General features: G+C 33.9%; 2 protein-coding genes across 2 annotated transcripts; one reads left to right on the top strand and one right to left on the bottom strand.

The window, feature by feature from the left end:
* Positions 1–1,641: 1,641 nt before the first annotated feature.
* On the top strand, positions 1,642–2,707 carry LOC144574211 (germin-like protein 8-14). Its single transcript, XM_078324114.1, has 2 exons — positions 1,642–2,142; positions 2,366–2,707. The coding sequence occupies exons 1-2, from the start codon at positions 1,693–1,695 to the stop codon at positions 2,546–2,548; spliced, it is 633 nt and encodes a 210-aa protein (XP_078180240.1). The 5' UTR covers positions 1,642–1,692; the 3' UTR covers positions 2,549–2,707.
* Positions 2,708–6,822: 4,115 nt separating this feature from the next.
* Positions 6,823–15,572, bottom strand: LOC144573972 (O-fucosyltransferase 35-like). The gene is made up of 9 exons (XM_078323769.1): positions 14,973–15,572; positions 13,730–13,858; positions 13,559–13,631; positions 13,105–13,175; positions 12,064–12,152; positions 11,612–11,744; positions 10,740–10,972; positions 9,227–9,703; positions 6,823–7,387 (listed from the first exon to the last, which is right to left on the bottom strand). Exons 1-9 carry the CDS (start codon positions 15,408–15,410, stop codon positions 7,198–7,200), a joined length of 1,833 nt encoding a protein of 610 aa, XP_078179895.1. The 5' UTR covers positions 15,411–15,572; the 3' UTR covers positions 6,823–7,197.
* Between the last annotated feature and the right edge of the window lie 8,447 nt (positions 15,573–24,019).

The following is a 24,019-nucleotide window of genomic DNA, read 5'->3' as shown; positions in this document are numbered from 1 at the left end:
AGAAAATATTGTGACCTTTCTAGTACATTTAATTTATAAAATGTTGTATCTATTTTGAGAATTCTTTTTGAAAAACAATAATTAAATAAATTAAAGTTTTTGATTTTTTTCAAAAATAGATACAACTTTTTATAAATTAAATGTACTAGAAGGATCACAATATTTTCTGAATTACCTAGAAGTGACTTTTGAACCGGGATCAATAACTCAGAATCTAATTATTTTTATTTTTTTCCAATAACACATAAAGAAATATATTAATTTTTCTTACAGTTGCGAAAAATCCGATCTGAAAAATATTGATCCGGGTTATTTGTTGCAGTCTTTCTAATAAATCAAATTATATTGTATTATATCTATTTTCAAAGAAATATATTTAATATTTCTAATATTTTAATACAAAAAAAAATTGTTTTCAAAAAAAAAAAAAAAAAAGGCAAAATGCACAAATCCGGTTAACCATTAACCGGATTTGTGCATTTTGAGTCCGGGGAGTGGATAACCGAACATTTCTATCAAATCCGGTTATTGGATAACCGGATTGGGTAATAATCGAAATTCAACGGTGCTTCGGTTATTTTTTGTAATTTGATTTAATTTTTGGATATATATAAAAAAAATCGGAGTATATTGCAATGCGAACTCTCTTCAATGTCTCATGTTTGTTTTTTTTTTTTTTTTTTTTTTTTTTGGTTGAAAGCCCGTAGGCAATTGCATTGATTCAACGATTTACAAGGTAGCTATTACATAGATTTTCTTTGTTTAAATAAACATATACATTGAGCTCATGTTATTTAGCTCCAGAGGTGCATTAATTACACTATGTTGTATAATGCACTTCATCTAAAATGTCTAATAAAACTTGTTCTTAGTTCAACTTAATCAAGTCCTTTTGATATAGATCAAAACCCTCTAGAAATAATCCGAATACATCCAAAATTTTTTTCTCATATTATCTCCATCCAGACAAAAATTCCAAGCTTAATACAATTGCTCCGAATTCTCAAAAAAAAAAAAAAAAACAAAACAAAAAAAATCTTCTAGCTAGATATGAGAATGTGACCCTTTTTTTTTCCCTTGGATCGAGTACCAGCAAATTAAGTGGAAAATTATAAAATTGTTGATGGGACAAAATCTGCACAAAACAATCCACATATTGGATATGACACCATAAACGGAAAGAATATAAACATTTCAAGGAGTTTCCACACTTGGATATGACAACATAAACTGAAAATAACGTTGGCAAGGACTGTTGAAATTTTAAACATACAGCTAGGTGGTGTCTTTCACATTCTTACACATTTCATTAATCAAACAGTAAATGTAATAGAATTTGTTCAAAAAAACAATGTAATAGAATTAATTTCTAATCTTGACAGGACCATCATCCAGAAAATTTAAAGCCTTCAATTGTCCTCTCTCTCTCTCTTTCTCCTTTCTCTCTGGTAATACAATTATTGAATTATACAAAGACCATAATTTGCCACATATGTAAGGACCATTACAGCTCAATACTCTGTCCACTTCCTCATTGTCCAAATCTCAACAGCTATTCTCGTGATATCTTGCATGGCCACACACCACCACACAATCCCTATAATATCACATCTAATCCTACATTCTCTATATAAGGCGTTATCATTCTAATTAATTATACCATCTTTTAGAGACCAAAATATAGCATACAACATGCATTCTATCGTCCTCCTATCCCTCCTCGTGCTCTCCTACAGTGCCTCTGCACTGCAGGATGACTTCTGTGTCGCAGACCTGACGGGTGCTGACACACCGTCTGGTTACGTATGCAAGAAGGTTGATGATGTAACAGTAGATGACTTTGTGTTTAGTGGCCTCGGTGTTCCTGGAAACACAACAAACATTATCAAGGCTGCCGTTACACCAGCCTTTGTCGGACAACTTCCCGGTACCAATGGGCTAGGGATATCAGCTGCCAGGCTAGACCTTGCACCAGGTGGTGTTGTACCACTTCACACACACCCTGGCGGTTCAGAGCTTCTCATTGTTATCCAAGGAAGTATATGTGCCGGGTTTATCTCCAGTAGTGCTAATGCAGTATACACAAAGACACTTAAGAAGGGAGACACCATGCTTTTTCCACAAGGACTCCTCCATTTTCAGGTAAAATTTATATGATTTTTTATATCTACCGGGTGGAATATATGTGTGTGTGTGTGTGCTGAATTTTAATTTGTATCATGGAGTCAAAAACTCAAAATGGTTTTGTTAATTTATTTATTGAAAAGCAGGACACGCGATGAGTGCAACTTTCCAACTGATAATTGACAATTATTTTCACCTATTATAGCTTCAACATGAATTAAACATTGTAAGTTATGTGCAGATAAATGCAGGAGGTTCAAATGCGGTTGCTTTCGTTAGCTTCAGCAGCCCGAACCCTGGTCTCCAGATTACTGCTTTTGCACTGTTTGCAAACAGTCTTCCATCAGCCCTTGTTGAGAAGGTTACCTTCCTTGACGATTATGAGGTGAAGAAGCTCAAGGGTGTGCTTGGAGGAACAAATTAATTAATCATTTCTTGAGTTTTATTTAATGAATTAAATCTCTTCAGGCCATTTTTGTGGTTCGTAATTTGTGCATGTCATTTATTTATTGTCAAGCTTTGTTGAAGTTTCTTGTTATGATAAGATCCTGTGAATTACAAGAACTAATCAGTCCTTTATTTAGTTAAAACTTATTTAATCAGTTGGGTTCCATTAATGAATAAAACCAATGTTGCAAAACAATTCAAAACTGATTTCGTATACCTTTCGTCTTCGGCGTATTATTGCAAAAGGCTGCCAACATCTATAAGTAATTTTATTTAATCACTAAATTCGAATTTGTAAAATACATTTGAATTTATGAGTTAATTTTATTGCATTGATAATTAAGCAAGTTAGAAGGTAATTATCAGAACTAATAAAAACAAATCTAAAAAAAGAATTAATAAATTTTAAAGGATAATAAAAATTATAAGTTTAAAAGACGGAGACACGTAATTTAAGTATACGTAATTACGTATCATGGATGAAGAAGAAGAAGATCGTTACAAAACATGCATCATAGAAGGCCACACCGGAGCAGACCAACACAACAATGCAACACCAAAGGTTGCATTTGCGTATCCTCTAAGATATTTCAACTTTTGCGTGACCGACGTGTCCAGTGCCTATTCGGGGTTAGAATCGGGCCCAGTTTTATTTGAGCTACGAGATTCGTGCAGAACGTATTTGAACGGTTCAGATTTTCCCAAAAGTCACGCAAAATATGAGATATCTCAGAGGATACGAATTCGAGGAGGAGTGCGTATGAGATATCTCAACTTTTGCGTGACGACATGTCCGCTGCCTATTCGGGGTAGCACAGGGACCCAGTATTATTTGAGCTTCGAGATTCGTGCATAACGTATTTGAACGGTGAGATTTTCCAAAAAGTCACGCAAAATATGAGATATCTCAGAGGATGCGAATTCTTTGAGAAGAATAGTTGCCAGGTGGACAACAACTTTTCTTATCAATGCAATCTGGAGTGAGATCTCACATAAAAATAAAAATATGAAGAAGCACAAGTTTTGTTTCGATCATCTCCACTAGCTCCTCTTATGTCCGTTTGATCTTCAATGAATGGCTAAGATTTATCAGAAGAAGCACAATTTTTGAATGGATCCGTGGCTTAGAAATCTGATTTATGATATGATGCCACCTCTCACGAAGACATTCGCTCTATTTTCGGTGATGCGACTACTCGTGGATGCAGAAACCGGTGTATTTAATTTCTAGTCAGAGGTCAAGACCGGATAATACACTTTATCTCTAGTCACATAATTAATGAATTAATGAATGCTTCATTTCCTCCGAATTACCGAGGCACTGGAGGAATCAAGCACCTCAGCTTTGAAAGGGAAACTGGACTTGTCCGTTGTTTATGAAACAGAGAAAATATTGATCTTGTTGTCCCTTCAGTTCAGAGTTCAGACTTCGGAGTGAACTCCACTCACCCAACACGGACAAGTATCCTCTCCAATACTGTAAAAGATCTTTTACTTTACGGTTTGAGATTAACTTCTAGTCACTTTGAGATTCGAGCTACACAGGGGCAGTATTATTGAGCTCTGAGATTCGTGCCAATTTAAAAATAACGGTCCAGATCCAGTAATTGCAAAAGATTCTCTATTACGGTAGCGAGGAGGATCTGAATTCAACCCAACGTATCATCCGATTCAATAATTGTACAGAGATCAGACTTCAGAGTTAATGCATAGGATACGAATTCTTGACCCCTTCTATGCTTCTCTCTATATATCTCTCTGTTTTTCCCTCTCTTGCTGTCACTCTCTTCTTTTCCGAAATCTCTCATTCACTCTTCAAAGTTCAAACCCGAAGAAGATTTGGTGCAGTTGTTGTTCGGATCACCTCTTTGAGTGATATAAAAGAGATAATTTTAGTGAAACTTTCACTCAAAGAGGTGTCAGAACAACAGCTGCTCTTATCTTGTTTCAAAATGCACCAAACTTAGAACTTAGAAGTACTCCGTATAGAGATCTACTACTATCAATAGGCAGTATGAAAGATAGAAAGATTTAACTAACTCCAGGCGTTTAAATAAGCTATTTCGAATTGTTTTGAATTCCGAGACAGCTTGTTTAAACGCCTGGAGTTTATGTTCATTCTATGATCATGATTCATGACCCTGAGTGGTCACAAACGGACAAGTCAATGCTAGAATTGCAAAACTTGTGTTAAGCACTGCACCTCGGTTAGAACAATTCATTTTTTGACTAGGGGAATCCCACGGTAGGTTTTGAGGAGCTAAGTTCTTCCCCAGGTTATCAGAGAAGTGTAAAATTTTTGTTTTTCCAGATGATGACGAAATCAATGAGGATGGAGAGAGTGATGGTGATGCATGAATATCTAGTAGTCGGAAACTTTTGTGGTGACATTTCAACAAATTTGTATGTTTGAGGGGCTATCAGTTTGCACTTCTCTGTTAGGTTTTTATGTCTTAGTATGTGATAGATTTTTGTACTTAATGATCAGTGATTATAGTGAATCAATGACAAATATAAGCTCATGTTTTATATATGTTTCCAAATGTGAATCTTTGTACAAAATGAAGCTCCAAAGATATTCACTCAAATTTCTATATTATTTTATGATAGTATTTACTATTTAGACGGGACATCCTGCACAGGTCCTTTCAATGATACAATTTTTTTTAATGGTACTGCACAATAGCTAATACAACTCTACCAGAGGCTTTCTAGTTATACACGTACTGGTACAACTCTATGAGAGGAATTTTTGGACTGGAATCTTTTTAACACCTCATCTACCAGTATAGGCCAAGAGGGGTTAGGGTTTTCAACCCTAAAACAACTATACCATTCTTTTGTCACTCCTACAAAATTCATAGTTGCCATCATGGTTCTATACATCTCAACTGTCTGATAGATTTCAAAGTAGAGATTACAGTCCTCAAGACAATCAGTTGGGCCTGTCCCATCAAAAATGGCAAACTCAAATCTAGGTGGATGAACCCTTTGAATCTGAGTGTGAAAATCTACCTGTCTATTGCCCCTTTTTGTTTCATAAAAATAATCAACATTCTCTGGATTTGCATTAGGGTCTCTTCTTGGCCTTGAGAGTCCATTACCCGGACGAGTAGAGTCTTCTGTGCCGAGTGACTGGTTTCACCAATTTCAGGTGACTTGTTACTCATGAAATTCCTGAGCATTCCCATCGTTTCAACAATAGTCTTGCTCATTTCATCAATCTTGCTCTCCATCTTGTTCATCCGATCGACCCGGATTTGCGAAGATGACTCTGAATCTCTCACGATCTTGGCCAGCTTGTCACTAGTCTCTGCCAGATTTGGAGGAGTCTCATCCTCTTGCTCGCTGCTTCTTAGCTTCGGCATCTTGTGGTTTCTTGCGATCTTGTTCCTCTTCTTCTTCCCCAGCTGAGACTGAGTGTTCTGATACCAAATCTGCAACGAGCTTAGGTAACTGAGATGAATCAAAAAAAGATCGACACAATTTCAATTTCCCAGAAGAGGTATACTAGTTTAAAAAAAGACAAATACACACTTTTAGTTTTTGAAGTTAATTTTGCTTGATCAAAATTTATATTTTAATTTTGAAACATGCTGACATTAATTTTTTATCTTCAGTTATAATATTTGGTTTGTCAATTACAAGTTCGAGCCTTGAAGGATTTCTTTACTGTGCTCCGGAATGGTAGAACTGTTTTCTTTTAACCGTGACAAAGTCTCTTCTCCTGTCAATTATTGGTACCAAAATATTCTCATGCTTTTTTTCACAATTATAGGATTCTTCTATTGCATAATTATAGGATTCTTCACATGCCTGTTATGGGCCTAGGCATGTTGAATTTGCCAACGATAGGATGGCAGTCGATACTCTTATAACAAACGAGAATCTTTTCCGGTACATTCTTTTCTATATTTGATTACAGAATTTTGTACTTTTTTTTTTTTTTAGCGATGTGAAGGATTCAATTTTGCGGTCAACTGGGTGGGTGAAACCCAAATTTACTCAAAAAAAAAAAAAAATTATGCGGTCAACCTGTCGTGCCACAGCTGGTATAATATAGAATGTAGAGATCTTCATCATAAGCTATTAGCGTACAAAAATAATTTGAACTTAATTCAACGAATAAGCTAACTTTTCCCTCTCTTTTTTTAGAAAGGTAGCCAAGGATGTTGCATTAAGTTCAGATGGAAGTCAAACAGCACAATAGAGATGTCAATTGGCATAGTGACTTTCATTTTGCAAAAACAACAAAAACAAGTTCATTTCTATAAAGCTCAAAAATGAAATGTAATACCAGCTGTCCAGCTCCGCCTATAATTATATAATTAATTTATACAAATAATATGAATGATGATACAACAACAAGAAACCCCACCTTTACAACTTGCCTACAAGGAACCTAGTTCTACAACTCAGTAATCTTTCTAATTTTGTGTGTTTTGCAATACTCAGTCAGACCAATTAAGCTTAATGGCCCTTCTCAGTTAATAAAGTTGACAAAAATAATTGCCACCGTCAGAGGCCACAATTCGTGCCTCTAGAACCCGTGTGAGTCTGTCACATGATCATAAGTGTGATTTTGATTTTTATCTGCAGTTATTGTACCATAGAACCACATATAATTTATTTCTCGCATATGCAGCCAGGCAAAGGATTTGCATAAAAAGACTCCTCCAATTTCGGAAACTCGCCAGGTTCCCTAAGATAAGGAGCTCCAGATCGGTCCTTGTGTAATTTTTTCACTTTGGAGCTGAACTTTTTCCATGTTATTTCTCCCGTGTCATACTGATCTACTAGTTTCACAAAATTCATCCTGTATGACACTAGTGTTAGCACCTTATCCAATTTTTCCATCCGCAAGATGTGAAAAAAATATAATAGCATTCATTATTCACAAAAAAAAGAGGAAAACCTGAATCTGGGATTTTTACATCAACTAACATAATGGACATGGAATATGTATCAGGGCCAGCATGAATAATAAATTACTGCCCAAATTCCACAAGATACTGGTCATCTTTAAGAGAGAGGAATATGGTATCAGTACACCAGTAGAGGTGCTACATTTACCTGATTATCTTGTCCGGATCTGGTCTTGTCCAGCATGAGCCAACTGGGACCCAATTAAAATAGCTAAGGTATGGTTTCAAGAATATACTTGATTAAGTTATGGGTAAGGTTTAGAATTAATCCATGTCCAATCAGAGTACCATCCAGACCCATTATAATGGGTAGGGTATGGTATTAACCTACATACCCGATCCATATATAAACCTGACTAAATAACCATACAAATACCCAATCTAATACAGATTCAATTTTACATATGGCACTGTGTTATATTATTATGACCAACATTTTAATTTTGTTTTAAGAGTGGAGCTTTTATATTAGATAGATCATAGATAAAAGGTTTGGTAAGTGATTTTAAAGGATTATAATGTTACTTTAACACATAGTACCAGAACAGTGCAGTACTGGTTCATCAATACTTACATCTTTCTACCCGGATCTAAATTACTAGACTTGGAGGATCCATTATTAAACTTAATATTGAATCAAACCCGATCCAGTTTCAAAATAAAATGTATACGGATCAAAATTTGAAGCCAAACACTTTTACTGCCTGTTCGGTTGTCGAGCAGGGTAAGATTTTTTGGACATGGGAATGATCATGAGAATGTGCTAAAATAAATGTTTGATAATACCATGGGATAATTGTGAAAAAAATCTTAATTTGAGAAAGATATTCATGAGAAACTGTTTTTTTTTTTTTTTTTGCTTTTTGAAATACTTGTTATGAATACTACTTTTCTGATTAATAGTTTTCTTTATCAATTCTAGTAATCTAAAGTCTAATAATTAGCATAATAAAATTTAGGAAAACAAAAAATAAAATTGTACAAGCATAATAAATGAAAAAGTTTCTTTTTAGTTAGCCATGTAAATTACATTAATGATATTAAAATAAAGGCAAAAATAATTATGATATTCGATAACTGAAAACATTCTTTTATAATTAGAAAATTAAATTGAGTAATTTGATATCATGTTAATTTCTGTGAGATTCAGGTGCAAGGACAAGTATAAGCAACTATAATTTATCCAATACGGAGCACTAATGCATTGACATTTTTTTATTTGAAAAGATTGTGGAGAGAGATGAAGCAAGAGAAGATCATTGGAATATTAGTTTGGTTTGATCTTATTTTTCTTCCCACGGATTTTCCAAACGGAAGTGAATAAAGATGGAAAAAAATCCAAATGACATCTTAGAAAAAAAGAAAAAGCATCCAAACAGCCCATGAGAAAATTTTCTCATTGAGTCTAAATCCCACTAAACTGCAGGTTCATCACCATCCGAACATAGTAGTACCCAACCTTACCAATCATATAAGCTGCATATCAGCAATGTAATTTTCATTCCTTCCTGTTATGCCTTACTAGCATAATTGTCATCACATCTAATGAACTTTATCATACCAGAGATTTTATCATACCAAAAAAAACCCAATTGTACAGCAGGTACAAGTCAACAATTGGTTGAAGATGACCACTGGTATGAATTGATAATCATATGTGCTCATCTTATGCATGAAATAACATACACTCGCACAAATAGAAGTAATCAAATAAATAAATAATCCATTACCTGTCTGGGCTGATGGTTTTTCTGAAATTCTCGAACCGTCGATGACCCAGCACTGCCTTCCCCATGTTCCCATCATATGTATAGATGAAAACATCACTTTCCAAAGCCACCACATAGTCCAGCCCAGCAAGCATGTTTTGATGATTCTGGAACGGCCTGAGCTCCTCCTCCATGGCCAAGCTCAAGTGAGAATAAATATTTGGAAAATCATCTGTCAGATATTTCATGCTGTCATTTCCAAAAGCTTCACCTGCCACCAAGTATATTCGTGTTTCAGAGGAGAACCCTAGCGCTTTTAGTAGAAGGGACGTTTCTCTAGGGGTCAAGGGACAACCCCCTAGGAGCCTTCTCTCTGTTGAGTTGATCTCCTTTTCTTTCCAGTGGGCTACTTCATAGCGCATCTTGCGAAGAGACTCATCTTCCTCTGCTGTAAGGTTGTGGCTACACCCGGTGAATGCTAGCATGTCCTTTTCATATCTGAACATATAGTTAGATATTGGTTAACTGTATGGAAAGGACTAATAACTGGGAATGTGCCCATTAGGTTTCAAAGATTGAAAAAGTACCATGGTTAATAATTATTGAATTGTTAAGTTTGCTGAATTCATAATTTTTACTTAGCAAGAAATATATGCGACTGCAAAAAAATAGGTCTTACCAGATTGAATTCAATTATTTTACAAAAAATCATATCTTCAAAATTCTAGAAACCAAAGTCCAAACAAGCATATCATATAAATCACAAATCAAAGATCTCAAACTGTGAGATACTGTTTTGCATAGGGGTTGAAATGGGACAATTTGTAACCCTTTTATGGACAGATATAATTTATTCTGACTATATTGATCAATGACTTCCAAAACTAAAAAATCACATTCAGCTTGGGTCGGATCCAATCCACTGGTAAGTTGAGACATTGACTGGTAACCAACCCACTCAACATATCAGAATTTTGTTGGTCTTAGTTATTCATTACGCTTATATATTCTTCTACATGTTGTTAATGGTTAATTTGCAGTCTAATCTCATTACTTCTTTAAGAAGAAAAAATGAATGAGATACAAGATAAACTGACTGGATCAGACCCTCTGGCAGGTTGGGTCAAATCAGAACCATCAAGCTGACTGGCCATTCCTTTCCAGATCAGGGTCAGGTCAGGTCAATAATTGTCACTACACTCATGTGCATCAGCACATGATAAATATCCACTTTCGCTTTAAAGAAAAGTCCAATTAGTGTAGCCCACATTCGCAACATGATTTTAAGGCCCACAACCCCCTGTCCCCTCCCAAGGAAAGAAAGATCTGTTTCTCGATTCCTCAACTTCAACACAAATTGCAATTCTACTTCAAATTTTGTAATTTTTGTGGCTGATACTTTATTTTGGATATACTACTTATTTCATAACAGACCAAGACTATTCTATTCTGAGAACTGTGTGCATGGACACACATTTAAATATCATTGCTTTATTAAATAAAAAATGAAATAAATAATAGGAAGATGACTTGCCTTAGATGAAGAGCAAGAAAAGGGCTTCCGTTATGCCTCATCCTAGAAATAAGGGTAGCGCCTAGTTCTTCAATGGTCGAAGAGTATTTCAATGCCCTGTAGTTGACTAGACATCTTAACTTTTGTAAAGAACTTGGGATCCCATTGTTCGCCAGTCTAGAATCCGTATGGGTGAAGTATATCACCTTGTGTTTTTTCAATAGAGGCAGCACTTCTGTCTTGTAGTAGCTAACCTGAAAAAGGAAAATCAAAACAGTTCTATAACCCATAATTTCAGAGTTGGCAAGTACAGAACTCTGCAAGGATTATGGGAAGAGCTGTAAAATGATTCATGATTTATTCATGAAAATTCAGCGTCTAATGGAGAGCTCAGCCCCAAACAAATAAACTGCTGATCTTATGCTACAATAGGGTCTTACTTCAGAATCTGTAATTACTGGACTACACTTGCATAGATAAATTTTAACCATACAAAAAGCAAAGTGCAGTAAGATGCATTCCGCATTCATGAGCACCATCGGGTATTCAGTTAAAGTTAATACACTAACATGTGTTATGTGATTGGTTTTACTTCAATACCACAATGCATATAAGCAATTTAAATACCATGGCATCAACTGAGATCTGAGCAACAGGATGCTAACGGGCTATGTTGTCGCTACTTGGTTTCATAATTTTAATGACCAACTTTGTTCTTTATTTTTTCCCCAAAGTTTACAAACATTTCCCTTCTATCAAAGTTTTCAACATTCTTGAGTTACTCTTGAACTGCCAATTGCTATTATTCAGGCAAAAATCATTATACAAAATTGAAAATACAAAGGAATACAAAGGAGTACAAAGAATTATGCGCACGGGGAAATTGAATTGACCTTAGACCAAGAAATGGGAGTTTTTGAAAAAGGTTCAATGCCTGCATAAGCAGCTGGCAAGCTTTCCACAATATGAACCTCATTCTTCAGTGTGTCTATGAAGTGCTTCCAGTTGAAAAGATCCTTAAATTCGCTGGTGAAAAGAAAACCAATAATTGAGAAATATAGAGAAAGTAACGGTTATGAGATGTCATAAAGCAGGCACTGTTACAAATGTTATTTGTTGGCCGAGTAAGCAATCAGTATGGTTTGCTTTCTAAACTCAAATTTCTGGTGTTATTTTCAGTCTGCTAAAATTTAGAAAAAATCAAGGCTTATTTAGGAGCCAATGGCACTTGCAGCCAACTAACAGGGTCAAGCCTTAATCGGACATAGTTTGAGTTCAGTTGAAAACTTCTGGAGTACTACTACCAAGAGAAAATAATAATTACTATTAAGGACAAATGGAATACCTGTCATCTGCCCAGTATGAGGTATGATCAAGCGAAGGAAGAACCAATGTAGCCTTCATTATTTTAGCCACAGCAACCATATCACATATCTGCATACTAAAATTGAGTTTTATCAAAATTGGCATCATCACAACTACCTTTTTATCATTTTCTTTTAGTTTTATTTTGTTAAATTGTTGACTGTTTCCACACACAAAAAAAAGGAAACAGATGATTCATAGCACTACTTTAAAAAAATATATATATATGAATTTGAAACTAGAACAACATAAGCTTCTGTTGTTCACCATAAGCTACTCCTAGGCATCCACTTTCTTAAATCATCTCAATCTTTGCCAAAAACCCATCACTAACAGCCTTGAGGAATTATTAATATAGTAAGAAGAACTTGCCAAAACGCATACTTAGTGACTTGTTTCCCTCTGCATTTTGCACAATACATATCCAGATTCATGTTTTTTAACTGCTAAGAGCTGCAAACACGTGGTTAGATTAGGTTCAACTTTTAGGCCTGGTAATTTCTGGTTTTAAGTTCAATCATTAAATTTGTCTCCAGTTTCAGCTTACGTTTAACTGGCTCAGTCAAGTTTCAGCCTGCTCCAGGTCACAGATCATGCAGTAAAGATGAATAGAGCCAGATGATTTAAGTTAAGGAGTCATCCATCCTGTATCGTAGTCTATTTGAATAATAATCTAAACAAATTTTGATACAGGATGAGGGTTAATTTGTTTCGCTTAACTCAATTCGGTCAATATTAAGTTCTTATTCAGATTTCAAGTTACCCAGGTTTTGGTTGGGTCACGTCAAAGGAGTTTTTCAAGTCAGTCAAGTCATTAACAATTCAGAACTCTCATGTTTGGTCAGGTTCTTCAGATTGTTAACACTTCCAAACTTTGAATGCAAGGTGATAGCTCTGGTAGTGATGGATTTTGGCATAGTTCTTTATTGTAAAATAGAAGTCAAACAAACAAAACTTGGGTGGTTCCAGTCTTATTGCCTAATTTTAAGCAAATGAATATATTGGTGCAACTATTTCAGACCCCGAATCTCATCTGATTCAAACCTCCATTAGCATTCATGAGAATGTAGCCATTCGTCTTTGGATCCATCTCTACAGAACCATGAAGAAATATATATTAAATTTTCAATAGCTAACATTAATCAAGGATCCAGTGGATACAAATGTATACCATCATCTGGCCCAATTGTTTAATGGAAAAACAGGTTCAACAATACAGTTGTAAAAAACATTTTCAGAATCTCTCAAGTTTTCAAAAGAATTTTATCTTAACAACTAGTGCATGAACTAGCTCTAAAGTAATTCACCACCAAATAACCATGACAAAAGCCATAATTAGCTGGTATAGGCTCAGCAAATACACAATTAAAAAAACTTTCTGGTACCAGTACTGGATCATATGAACAAACAGGTATGTAAAATGTGTATATAAAACTCATAATGTAACTAGGCATTTTGCTCAGGACCAAACGTACTTTTGTGAGAGCTTGTATCTATGCACTGGACAAAATCTTGGGCAAGAGGTTGAGCCCATATGCCTGAAGAAAACTGCGCAACAAAATAACATTATTACTAACGAAACCTTAGCTAAAAAAAAAAAGGTCAATGAGAAGATAAGTAGGAGGGTAGGAAGAAGCGGTTCCTGCCTCATTATTGTGGACCTGCATCCCTGACTCAAGGGTCGTTAGCATCCTTTCACTCCCTCCTGTACCACTTCCTCCATTGTTTTGAGGTACCTTGAATTCTAGATTATTAGAGTCTGTTGTACCTATATCCTGCAAACCAAAGAAATCTCCCTCTTAGTTCGCACAATTTTCATTAAAAAAAAGCTTTTAACTGTAAGGTGACCCTAAGTATCATGCAATTCCCATTTTGGTCAGCAAAGGTACAAAATTTCCATTTAATTCCCTAAAGATTCCAACTTGTACTCTTTTTATTCTTACTAACACTTTGTGTTGAACAAATTGATGAAAATTGTGAAGGCTAATTTCAAAATAACAATACATTACAATATACCTCAAATTTAATAAGAAAAAACATAGATGTTTCATGCAATATTCCAGCCTTCTTTTAATGAAATGTTAAGGTAAGAAATGGTACAGATTGATATATTTAGGAACAAGAATGAGAAGTTGAAACTTCATGAACCAATTTAAGAATTCGGTATCTTAAAGATAATTTATTTATAATTAAAATATTATATTAGAGGACAGTCATTTAGTGGAGAGAACACATGGGATGCCTAAGTCAAGAATTAAGTTCTCCCAAGTGTTGAAGAATTTGCTAACATGCTTACACCTCACACTATCTCCTTAGAATTAATTACGGATAACAGCAAAAGGTCCCAAACAATCTCACAAAACTTTCAAAGTGCAGTACCTTTAGGCAACATTAAAAAGTACAGCATCTCCAACTAGATATGACTAGAATAATTCAGATTTTGAAGCGATCAACAGTTTTCAAATTGAAGCTAATTTATACTGTATTAGCATTGCTTTATTAGTAGGTTATTGAAATAATCCTTTAAATCTGCAAATTGTGATTGAAGCATGTTTCAAAAAGTTTGAACAGAACAGCTAAAAGCCTAAAAAAAATAACCAAGTTGTAATGTTCAAACAGAATTCATTTCCAAAATAAATGAATAATAATTTGTAATTCTAACTAGCTGCCACTCATTTATTCCATTGATACAATTTTCACAGTATAGTCAATTATATCCCATAATTACTACATTTTTCCTCGACATGTTAGAAGCAGAAACAAGATATCAGCTAGAACTTCGTCTAACATGGCAAAAGGAGAATTTAGAAAACACACACGCACACACACAACACAATTATCACGGAGATTTATAAGAAAAAAAGAAGACTAGAAAGAAATTTAACTCACCTTAAACTCAAAGGTCGAACTTTTTGAAATTAGAGGCACTAATCCAAATCCAAAATACCTCCCAGCGAAGAACTTCACCAGACCGAGAACGAAACAAAACCCGCAAAAAACCAGGAGAGCAAAGTTCCCAATCCTTTTCTTGTCAGCGCCGCCGTGCTTTCTGAAAACACCAAATCTCGACTTTCCACCAGTCTGGTGTTGGTGGTGCGCCGATGGCGCATCCACACTTGATTCATTATTCAGATTCACTGTAGCGTCGGCTAACGGAGACCTTGGTGAGCCGATCTGAAGCTCAACATCGGCCTTAGGGCTGCGCTTGAACGAGTTAGCACGACGCGTCATTTGGTGACCGGAGAAGCGGGGGCTTGAGGCGGCGCCGGTACCAGTGTTACCGGTGTTGCCGGTGCCGGATCCTTGTGGGAGTGGTTGGTAGCCCATTGTGGGTTTGCAACCGGGAAGAATTTACTAGGCTATTTGGGGGAGAGATTGGTAACCCATTGTGGGTTTATTGGGAGTGGTTTGGCGGGGAGGTGGGGAGATGGGAAGGAAGTGTCATTGTTAATGGAGGATTGTATTGTTTAGCGTCGCAAGGGTGATGGATGTGAGTAGTGTACAGTGAGGATATGGAATTATATGGAAACAGGCAAATAGGCAGGAAGGACGAGAGCATTATGCATTATGGTCTGTCTGACTGTCTGTCTGTTGCCGTATTTATGTCGACTCGTCGGTCGGTGCAAATTATTAGTTAAGCTAGTAAACATGCATGCATAATCCAGCGTATATCTGAGATATTTGCTCATACGAAAATCCTTCACGTGCGGTTCTACAGTGACGAAGGCAGTGAGTTACTTGCGAGGAGGTTTCAATACCTCGTGGCTCGTGCATTTCCAATACCTATGAAAAAAAAAACATTATTATTATTGTCAGAGTTGTTTTTTCTAATTTATTTAAGAGTGAGTCTATGATACTATGCATATCACGGATTGTTACCGTATTACTGCTCTATATTTGAGTTTTTAAATTCTAACGGTCGATCCGAATCGTTCATCTTGTTCTCCATATTAATATGTGTTTGGAGACCAAATTTTACATTTTTTGAAATTTTTTTACTATTTTTTTAGATATTTAGAAAATCACTTGATCTGAAAATTCTGGACCATCCAAAAACAGTGATTTTCAATAAATCTAAAAAAATAGTAAAAAAATTTCAAAAAATGTAAAATTTTGGTCTCCAAACACATATTAATATGGAGAACAAGATGAACGGTTCGGATCGACCGTTAGGATTTAAAAACTCAAATATAGAGTCATAGCACGGTGCCAAATCGTAATATGCATAGTACCATAGACTCACTCTTTATTTAATTTCAGAGGAGGAGGTTTCCAATACACCATGCATTTCATATCATATCATATCTCATATTTCGTATCTTTATTTTCAAAATTCAAATTGTCGATTCGAATCTCTCAACATAATATACATACTAAAATATTCTTGATGATGAAATTTTATAAGATAGGTAAAAAAATCATTGTTTTGTGAACGGTCTAGAAACAATGATTTTGTATCTATTTTAAAAAATAAAATAAAATAAATTCAAAAATCATAAAATTTCATCTCCAAATATATTTTAGTATGGATATTATGTTGAGCAATTTAGATCAACAGTTTGAACTTTGAAAACGAATATATAAAATATAAAGTATGAAAAACATGAGGTATTGAAACTCTCCTCCTAATTTTATTGCGACAAACTTTATTCTTATAGAATTTAAATGTATAATAGCAAGAGTTATGCTTAGAATTCAAAGTTAACACCACGCCGAAGTTTATTTACTATTTATAAAATAATAAAGTTAATCTGTACTTAAAATTAATAAGATGATTGCCGAGTTTAAATTGTTGAAATCAATTTATGATATATCTACGTTTGAAAATTTAATAATTTCAAGTGGACAAAAAAAGTTATAAGTTGTTTTAATATATTTATTTGTCATCATTATTTTCTTTAGCTTGATTTTACATTATATAAAATGAGTGAGTCTATTGTACTATGCATATTACGATTTGGCCCGTAATACGACTTAATATTCGACTTTTCAAAATCCTAACGGTCGATCCGAACCATTCATCTTGTTCTCCATATTAATATGTGTTTGGAAACCAAATTTTACATTTTTTGAAATTTTTTTACTATTTTTTTGGATTTATTGAAAATCACTGTTTTTGGATGGTCCAGAATTTTCAGATCGAGTGATTTTTTAAATATCTAAAAAAATAGTAAAAAAATTTCAAAAAATGTAAAATTTGGTCTCCAAACACATATTAATATGGAGAACAAGATGAACGGTTCGGATCGACCATTAGGATTTTGAAAAGTCGAATATTGAACCGTATTACGGACCAATTCGTGATATGCATAGTAGCATAGACTCACTCATATAAAATTGTAAAATCAACAAATTTAGGATTTAAATACATCTCATGAAATATATTGGATTGAAGAGTTCAAAATTTGTCATTGAAGTTGAAGTTCATCCAATAAATTTTGATAGTTAAATTAAGAGAGAATTGTGAAAATGCCACTCCAAAACCTTAAAATTGAGATAATGCCACTCTAAACTTTGAAATTGAGAAAATGCCACTCTAAACTTGATTAATTTGTAAATTTGCCATTTATACTGTATTCTTATACTATTTTGATATACATATTTATGTATTTCCAATTATACTCTTTATACAATTAATTTATTTTGTCACTGCATGCCTCCAGTTCGAAATCACCTCTTCTTCTAATCTCCTTTGTGCGATATTGCCAAACCCGGCGATTCCTTCGCGTAAGAGAGAGCGGTGCTCAGCGTTAGGCTTTTGTCACTGCATGCAACCTTTGTACTGTTAGGCTTTTGTATAAAATTGACCGGTCATTTGTGCAAAACAAGTAGAACCCAAAATTGACCAATTCAATTTTCAACTTAGAAAATAAAGGAAGTTTTTGCTAACCTGTGGTGAGAGCGGCGTAGGAGACCAATGAGGATGCAGCAGGGGACCAATCAGGATGTAGCAGGGGATACTTCTTTTCCTTCGCGCAAGAGAGAGCGGTGCTCAGCGTTTCTTTTTTCTTCTTTTCCTTCGCGCAGGAGAGATGCAAGCAATTTGGCGAAGGAGGCTAGGATGGTGTTTTTTTATTAAGGGTATTTTAGGTATTAAAAAGATTAATGGCAAATTTACAAATTAATCAAGTTTAGAATGACATTTTCTCAATTTCAAAGTTTAGAGTGGCATTTTTCCAATTTCAAGATTTTGGAATGGCATTTTCACAATTTTCCCTTAAATTAATTGTTGTTTAAAAAAATGAATGAGACTATTTTATTTTTACAAAGGAAGCGCGCGACAATCTAAAATCTTTATTTAATCAGGAAAAATCCACAAGGAGAAAATTACACAGTGAATACAGGAAAATAAAAAGTAAAATAAAATAAAAAACAAATATCAATTGTCCAAATTTATAACTACTAAATTGATATCAATGCTCCACTCGTCTCTTTTTTTCGGTTAACAAATTGATATCATAGCACCCAATTTTGCAATCATTTCTGAACGTCTTTGTGCTAGAAGAGGAGAACGCTAATCCTAACAATCTAATTAATACTTTTCTCAATTTACAGACCAAAACTAGAAACCGACTCCAGGCCTATAGACTATAGTGTCATTGGCCCAGCCCAACAAATAAGTCACTTCTCTTCTCTCTTGTGCGATTTATGCACGAATTCATTTCAAATTTGACTACAATTTCTTTTAGAGAGTTTTTTTTTTCCTCATCATGTCTTCCAAATCCCCCGATTTTTTTTATTAATATCCATAAATAAATAACAAAACATAAAACTATCCAAACTTCTTACATATTTTTTAAAATATCCAGGTTTTTATTTAAGATGTGTTTATTTTTTTAAAATAAATTTGACAATATAGTCAATAAAAATGGTAATATCACAGTGTGGGCGTATTAAAAAGAAATGGTTGAGCTGAGTGAAGGTTTGATGCTACACATAAATCATTTGATTGCAAATTCCATAGGAATAGAGGGACCCACACAAACAACTATGATAAAGAAAGTTTAATGTTGGTTCTATTGATGCAAAGAAGCGTAATCACCTCTTTGGTAATTAGTCAACTATAGTTTGCACTGTGAAATCATCCTTTGGTGATTACTACATTTCCCTTCGTTATACAAAGACATTTTAGATCAATTTCTCCATTGCATTGCAATGTGAAATCATCATTCGCATATGAATAGTAGTTTTCTTTCTTTTATCCCATTTTCTCTCTCTTGTCTGTTCAACACTAAATTTCTAGTCTCATGCTCTCTTTTTTTTTCAATATTTTAGAAATGACCAACATATTTTTGTCTGTGTCAATTTTAGTCCCCTTTACAATCGAACTATTTCTATATGGCATCAATTCTTTACTGGCTCAACTATTTTTTTTATAAGTCTAATATGATATTACCACTTTTTTTGACCATATTGTCAAATTCATTTTAAAATAATAAACACATTTTAAAAAAATAATAATTCTTCAAGACATCAGAATTTCTGACGACTCTAAAAAAAAATTGAAAAAAAGGGCCACCAAAAATTTCTGACAGCCCGATCATTTTTAAAAATCACAAAAATGTTTAGATAATTTTTTTTTATTTAACGTTGAATATTAATAAAAAAATTAGTAAATATCTCAATCCATCCGGTCCATCAGAAATAATGGGTCCAACAGTCTCCACAAAAAAAGAAAAGAAAAGAAAAAAAAAACGACGGTTCTAAACCTCTCAATCGGCAATATATAGCGTCATCTATCGTCGCTACTCCATCTCATGCTCTCTCTCCACCCGCCAAGTACAGCGATGCTCCGCCATCTGTACTCATCTCATGTTCAAATGAAAGATGAAGCCATGGTCACGACGCTTCCCTCTTATCTCGCCTCCATCCTTCCTTCTTTCTCCAACTAAGCTTTAGGTTGTGGTTTATATTATTGTACATCTTTCCTCTTCCACTAACGCCAATAGCAATAAAGCTCAAACCACTCGATTCCACCAATCAATCGATGACGCCCAAAGACGACCACTCCCTCCTCAAGTGCATAGAGGCTAGAGCGAAACATAATTAATTTCTTTAGGCGCAGCCAAGGGTGAACCCACATGGTTCCAGACTCTCCTGAATTTTGAGTTTTAATGGAGATCAAGACATTTTGATCGACTCTGTCCTTCCTGAAATTTTTTTTGCCTCTTTCTGAATGTTTGATTTGTAATTCGGGTTACTTTAGAATTAAAATTAAAATAAATTTCTTGAATTATAATTGGTAATCAGAATTATATATTAGAAAATAAAAAATTACAAGTCAGAATATTAAAAAGTATAAGTTAAAACATTATTTTTTATTGAGTACCTAATTAGTTAATGGGTTCAAATCCGAATAACTATTTAAACCCGATTCGATATTTTTTTGCCCACCTGACGAAAGTTCTGAAACCGCTTCTGGGCACTGGCGCAGCCACAAAAATTTAGGAATAGTGTTATAAGATTTTTCTTTGGCAGAACATAATGTAGATTTTATTTTTCCACTGTATAATCTGAGCTATATATAATAAAATTTGTCTTGTTAGTTAGTTAATTAGCTTGGTACTTGAGGCAACATCACATTACGGTACCAACTGATCTTCGATATATAGCCCTGTAGGATTATTATTGTTATAAATGTCCACATGTCTTATTATTATTACAGGAATGGTTGTTCGATAGTCATTACTAATTAGTTACTATATTATATGGGGGGTTCAGTGGTCACGCATCACCACATGGAACGTGTCAATTAATTGTTGGAATTTCCCGTTCGAAAATAATAATACATTTATATGGTCTAGACTTATAAGGAGGCAAAAGCTTAAAATCGCGAGTCCAAATCGGCTGAAATCTGGGACTGGGATTTCAGCGGATTCTAATTCTAAAATCGCATTAGATATATTTCAGGATCTAAAATAACCGAAATTTTTATTCATATATATCCTATATTAATTAACAAATTATCCAAAAACTCTCAAGTTTTTTTTTTAAAAAAAAATCCCAACCGTCCTAGGAGGTTGTTTTTTTTTTTTTTGTGAAAATTCTCAAAAAGAAAACACTAAACTAAATTTTAGCAGTTGTCTTTTTTTTTATAGCATATCTTAGATCTGAATATCAAAAATACTAAACTAAATTTCAAAATGAAAACATTTACATAAATAATAGTTTAACTAAAAAATTAAATTATAACAAAAAAATTATATATTTGAGATTTTATACATTAACATGAACAATGTCTAAGAAAATGTATGATAAATGACAAGAAAAAAAAATTAGAAGGAAAAAACTTAATCGGAAACTTTCAACTCAAGTTTTGAGCCTTTTTCTTTTGTTTTTCTAAGATAAAAAATGTAGTTCATCCATAGGGATAAAATTTGTAGATCTCTTCGCAAGCTTTTCAAAAAGTGGTTAAACGCAGAAATCGAACACTCGAGCACCGAGATGCGTCCGTTAGAAGTTTCTTCGCCGGAGATCACCTTCTCAGTGAAGATATCGCACCTCCTGCCTTATCTCTTGCTTTAACCTCATCTGTTTATAAGAGATGTTTCAGAGAAATACATGTACTGAGAAGAAATATTTTAGAAATGAAATAAATAATTTATAAAAAATAGATAGAGCTGCATTAATTATACAAAAAAATACGGATTGATAACGTGAAAGAGTTTGTATTTCTTTCATCGCACACAGATTATACAGTAAAACCGTATATAATTATTGGTCATTCGTATATATATTCGTATGAATAAATGCTCTAAATTTTTTTATTTGAATTATTGAGATTTTAGAGATACAGTGGAACATTAATTCTAGCGGTCATGTTCGGCAACAAGGCTTTAGCCTCCTTAGAGTGGCTTTAGCTTCCTTAGTTGCTTAAACTAGCTGAACAACAATTTCTTAGACAAACTTAGAGCACCTTTCTTAAGTTTTCTTAGAACAAATTCTTAAGCTAATAAAAACTTAGCATCTTTATACACTTTAAACTTCATTACTCTAAGCCTTTGTTAGCCGAACATCTCCTCCTTAGCACAGCTTAAACTCTTAAGCTGCAACACTCTAAGTTTCGTCGCCGAACATGACCAGCGGGATCTGCTTCACTGCTGGATTGATTATCAAGATATCCACACACACACACACACACACACACACACACACACACACACACACACACACACACACATATATATATATATATATATATTGTGAATAGGGGTTCTTTTCATTTTTCCTTTTTAATCGCGGGTTCTAAGTTTATTGTATCTTTTTTCAAGTCGTTGTTTTCTTTTTGGGAAAATGATCACGTTTTATTTCAATGGAAGAAAAGGGTCCAGATGGGTTGAGATAAAATAAAAGAATATTTTTTTTATAGCAAAGCAGGGATATGTAAGGATCGAAAGTCATTATGGGACTGAATAAGAGTCGAGGCTTGTGTTATTGTTTTGTCACGATGCACGCATATAGTCATGTACTGTTAGGGGTGTAAATGGATCATAATTATCCGACCGTATCCTGATACGAATACGTATTTAAAAATTTAAATACGGATATATCCAAATATCCATACAGATACAAATTTGTATGACTTTAAATTTAATTATTCGTATTCAACTAGTAGATATTTATTATAAAATTTTTAAAAAAATTATGCTATTCACTATTATAAAAAAAAGAAAGATATCCGTATATGTATTTATTTAATATTTGATTCGTATCCGTATTTCAAAAATAAAAACATATGCATATATGATTTTACCACTATCTGCATTCCTATGTAGCGTGACTAGCATATCGTGTACTGTGTTCATTACGTGCTATAATTATTTTTCAAAAAAAAATTGATACGATGCAACATTGTACGTAGTCGGTAGTACTGTACAGTAACCGATTTGATTATAATACAACACAATATGAAACACAATACAATTTTTGACCAAATATGATACAAACAATATAAAATTTACGTCATATTTATTACCTATAACAATTTAATATTTGAAGAATAAATTTATTTTTATACACATAAATATCTTTGTACAATATTATTTATTTATTTTACTATTTTTAACCATTATCTCAAATTTCCAAAAAATTCTATTTTTTTTTCTTTCTTAAACAAATTTAAAAGTAAAAAAAATATGATCAAATATGATTGCACGTGATCTAATGTGACTAATATGATTATACGTCACCAGTCACAACATAATTATCGTACCTTATCATTTTCTATAATTTTAATTACAAAATAACACTTAAAAATTTAACTTAATTATAATATGATACAATGGGAGATTCAAATCTGTTGCTATCATTTATCCTTTTTTTTTTCTCTCTCTCTCTATTTCTCTTCTCTTTTCTCTCCCTCTTTCTCCAAAAACATGATATTTCTTTAAAATAGAAGCATATTTGGATCCAACAATAAGTAATCTAAATCACTAACGTAATTAGTCATAACATGTACAAATAACATAACACAAATTTATAAATTTAGAACCCTAAAGCCGGAATTCGGATTCCTAAAATAACTCATTTTTTTATTTTTGATCCGGACTGTCAGATTTACTCTGACACTAATATTAAATGATCCAATGCTTTCTACTGCAGACCGAATTGTCAAAAAAAAAAAAAGAATCAGTCTGAAATTCAGATCGGACGGTCCGGATCAAAACTAACAAATTGGGTGGATACGGACTCGTAAAGCCGTTGGCTTTGCAGGCGCTCGTGTTCTCACGAGCCACAACCAGAAGGATCCGTATTACCTGACTCAACACAATTGAAACAGAGCGCCCAGATTTAATCTCAGCCGGTGCCTGTTTGGAATGGCGCACGAGGGCAGTATTTTAAACTTTGAGATTCGTGCCAAGTTAAAAATTATAATTTTGAACCGTCCGATTCAATTGTACTGTAACCGATGTGAATTCCGACCAGAACAGTGAATC

Source organism: Carex rostrata, chromosome 22, assembly GCF_964058835.1.
Source record: "Carex rostrata chromosome 22, lpCarRost1.2, whole genome shotgun sequence".
In the NCBI taxonomy this organism is placed as follows: Eukaryota; Viridiplantae; Streptophyta; class Magnoliopsida; order Poales; family Cyperaceae; genus Carex; species Carex rostrata.
Note: the sequence above shows the minus strand (reverse complement) of the source record. Positions and strands in the feature narration are given on the sequence as shown.

Excerpts from the sequence above, each read along its gene's own strand:
- LOC144574211 (XM_078324114.1), top strand. The coding sequence starts at position 1,693 with ATGCATTCTATCGTCCTCCTATCCCTCCTCGTGCTCTCCTACAGTGCC. Across the intron at positions 2,143-2,365 it reads AAGGACTCCTCCATTTTCAG|ATAAATGCAGGAGGTTCAAA; the intron begins GTAAAATTTATA and ends AGTTATGTGCAG.
- LOC144573972 (XM_078323769.1), bottom strand. The coding sequence starts at position 15,410 with ATGGGCTACCAACCACTCCCACAAGGATCCGGCACCGGCAACACCGGT. Across the intron at positions 13,176-13,558 it reads AGATACAAGCTCTCACAAAA|AGATGGATCCAAAGACGAAT; the intron begins GTACGTTTGGTC and ends ATGGTTCTGTAG. Across the intron at positions 12,153-13,104 it reads TGAATCAGATGAGATTCGGG|ATATGTGATATGGTTGCTGT; the intron begins GTCTGAAATAGT and ends TTTAGTATGCAG.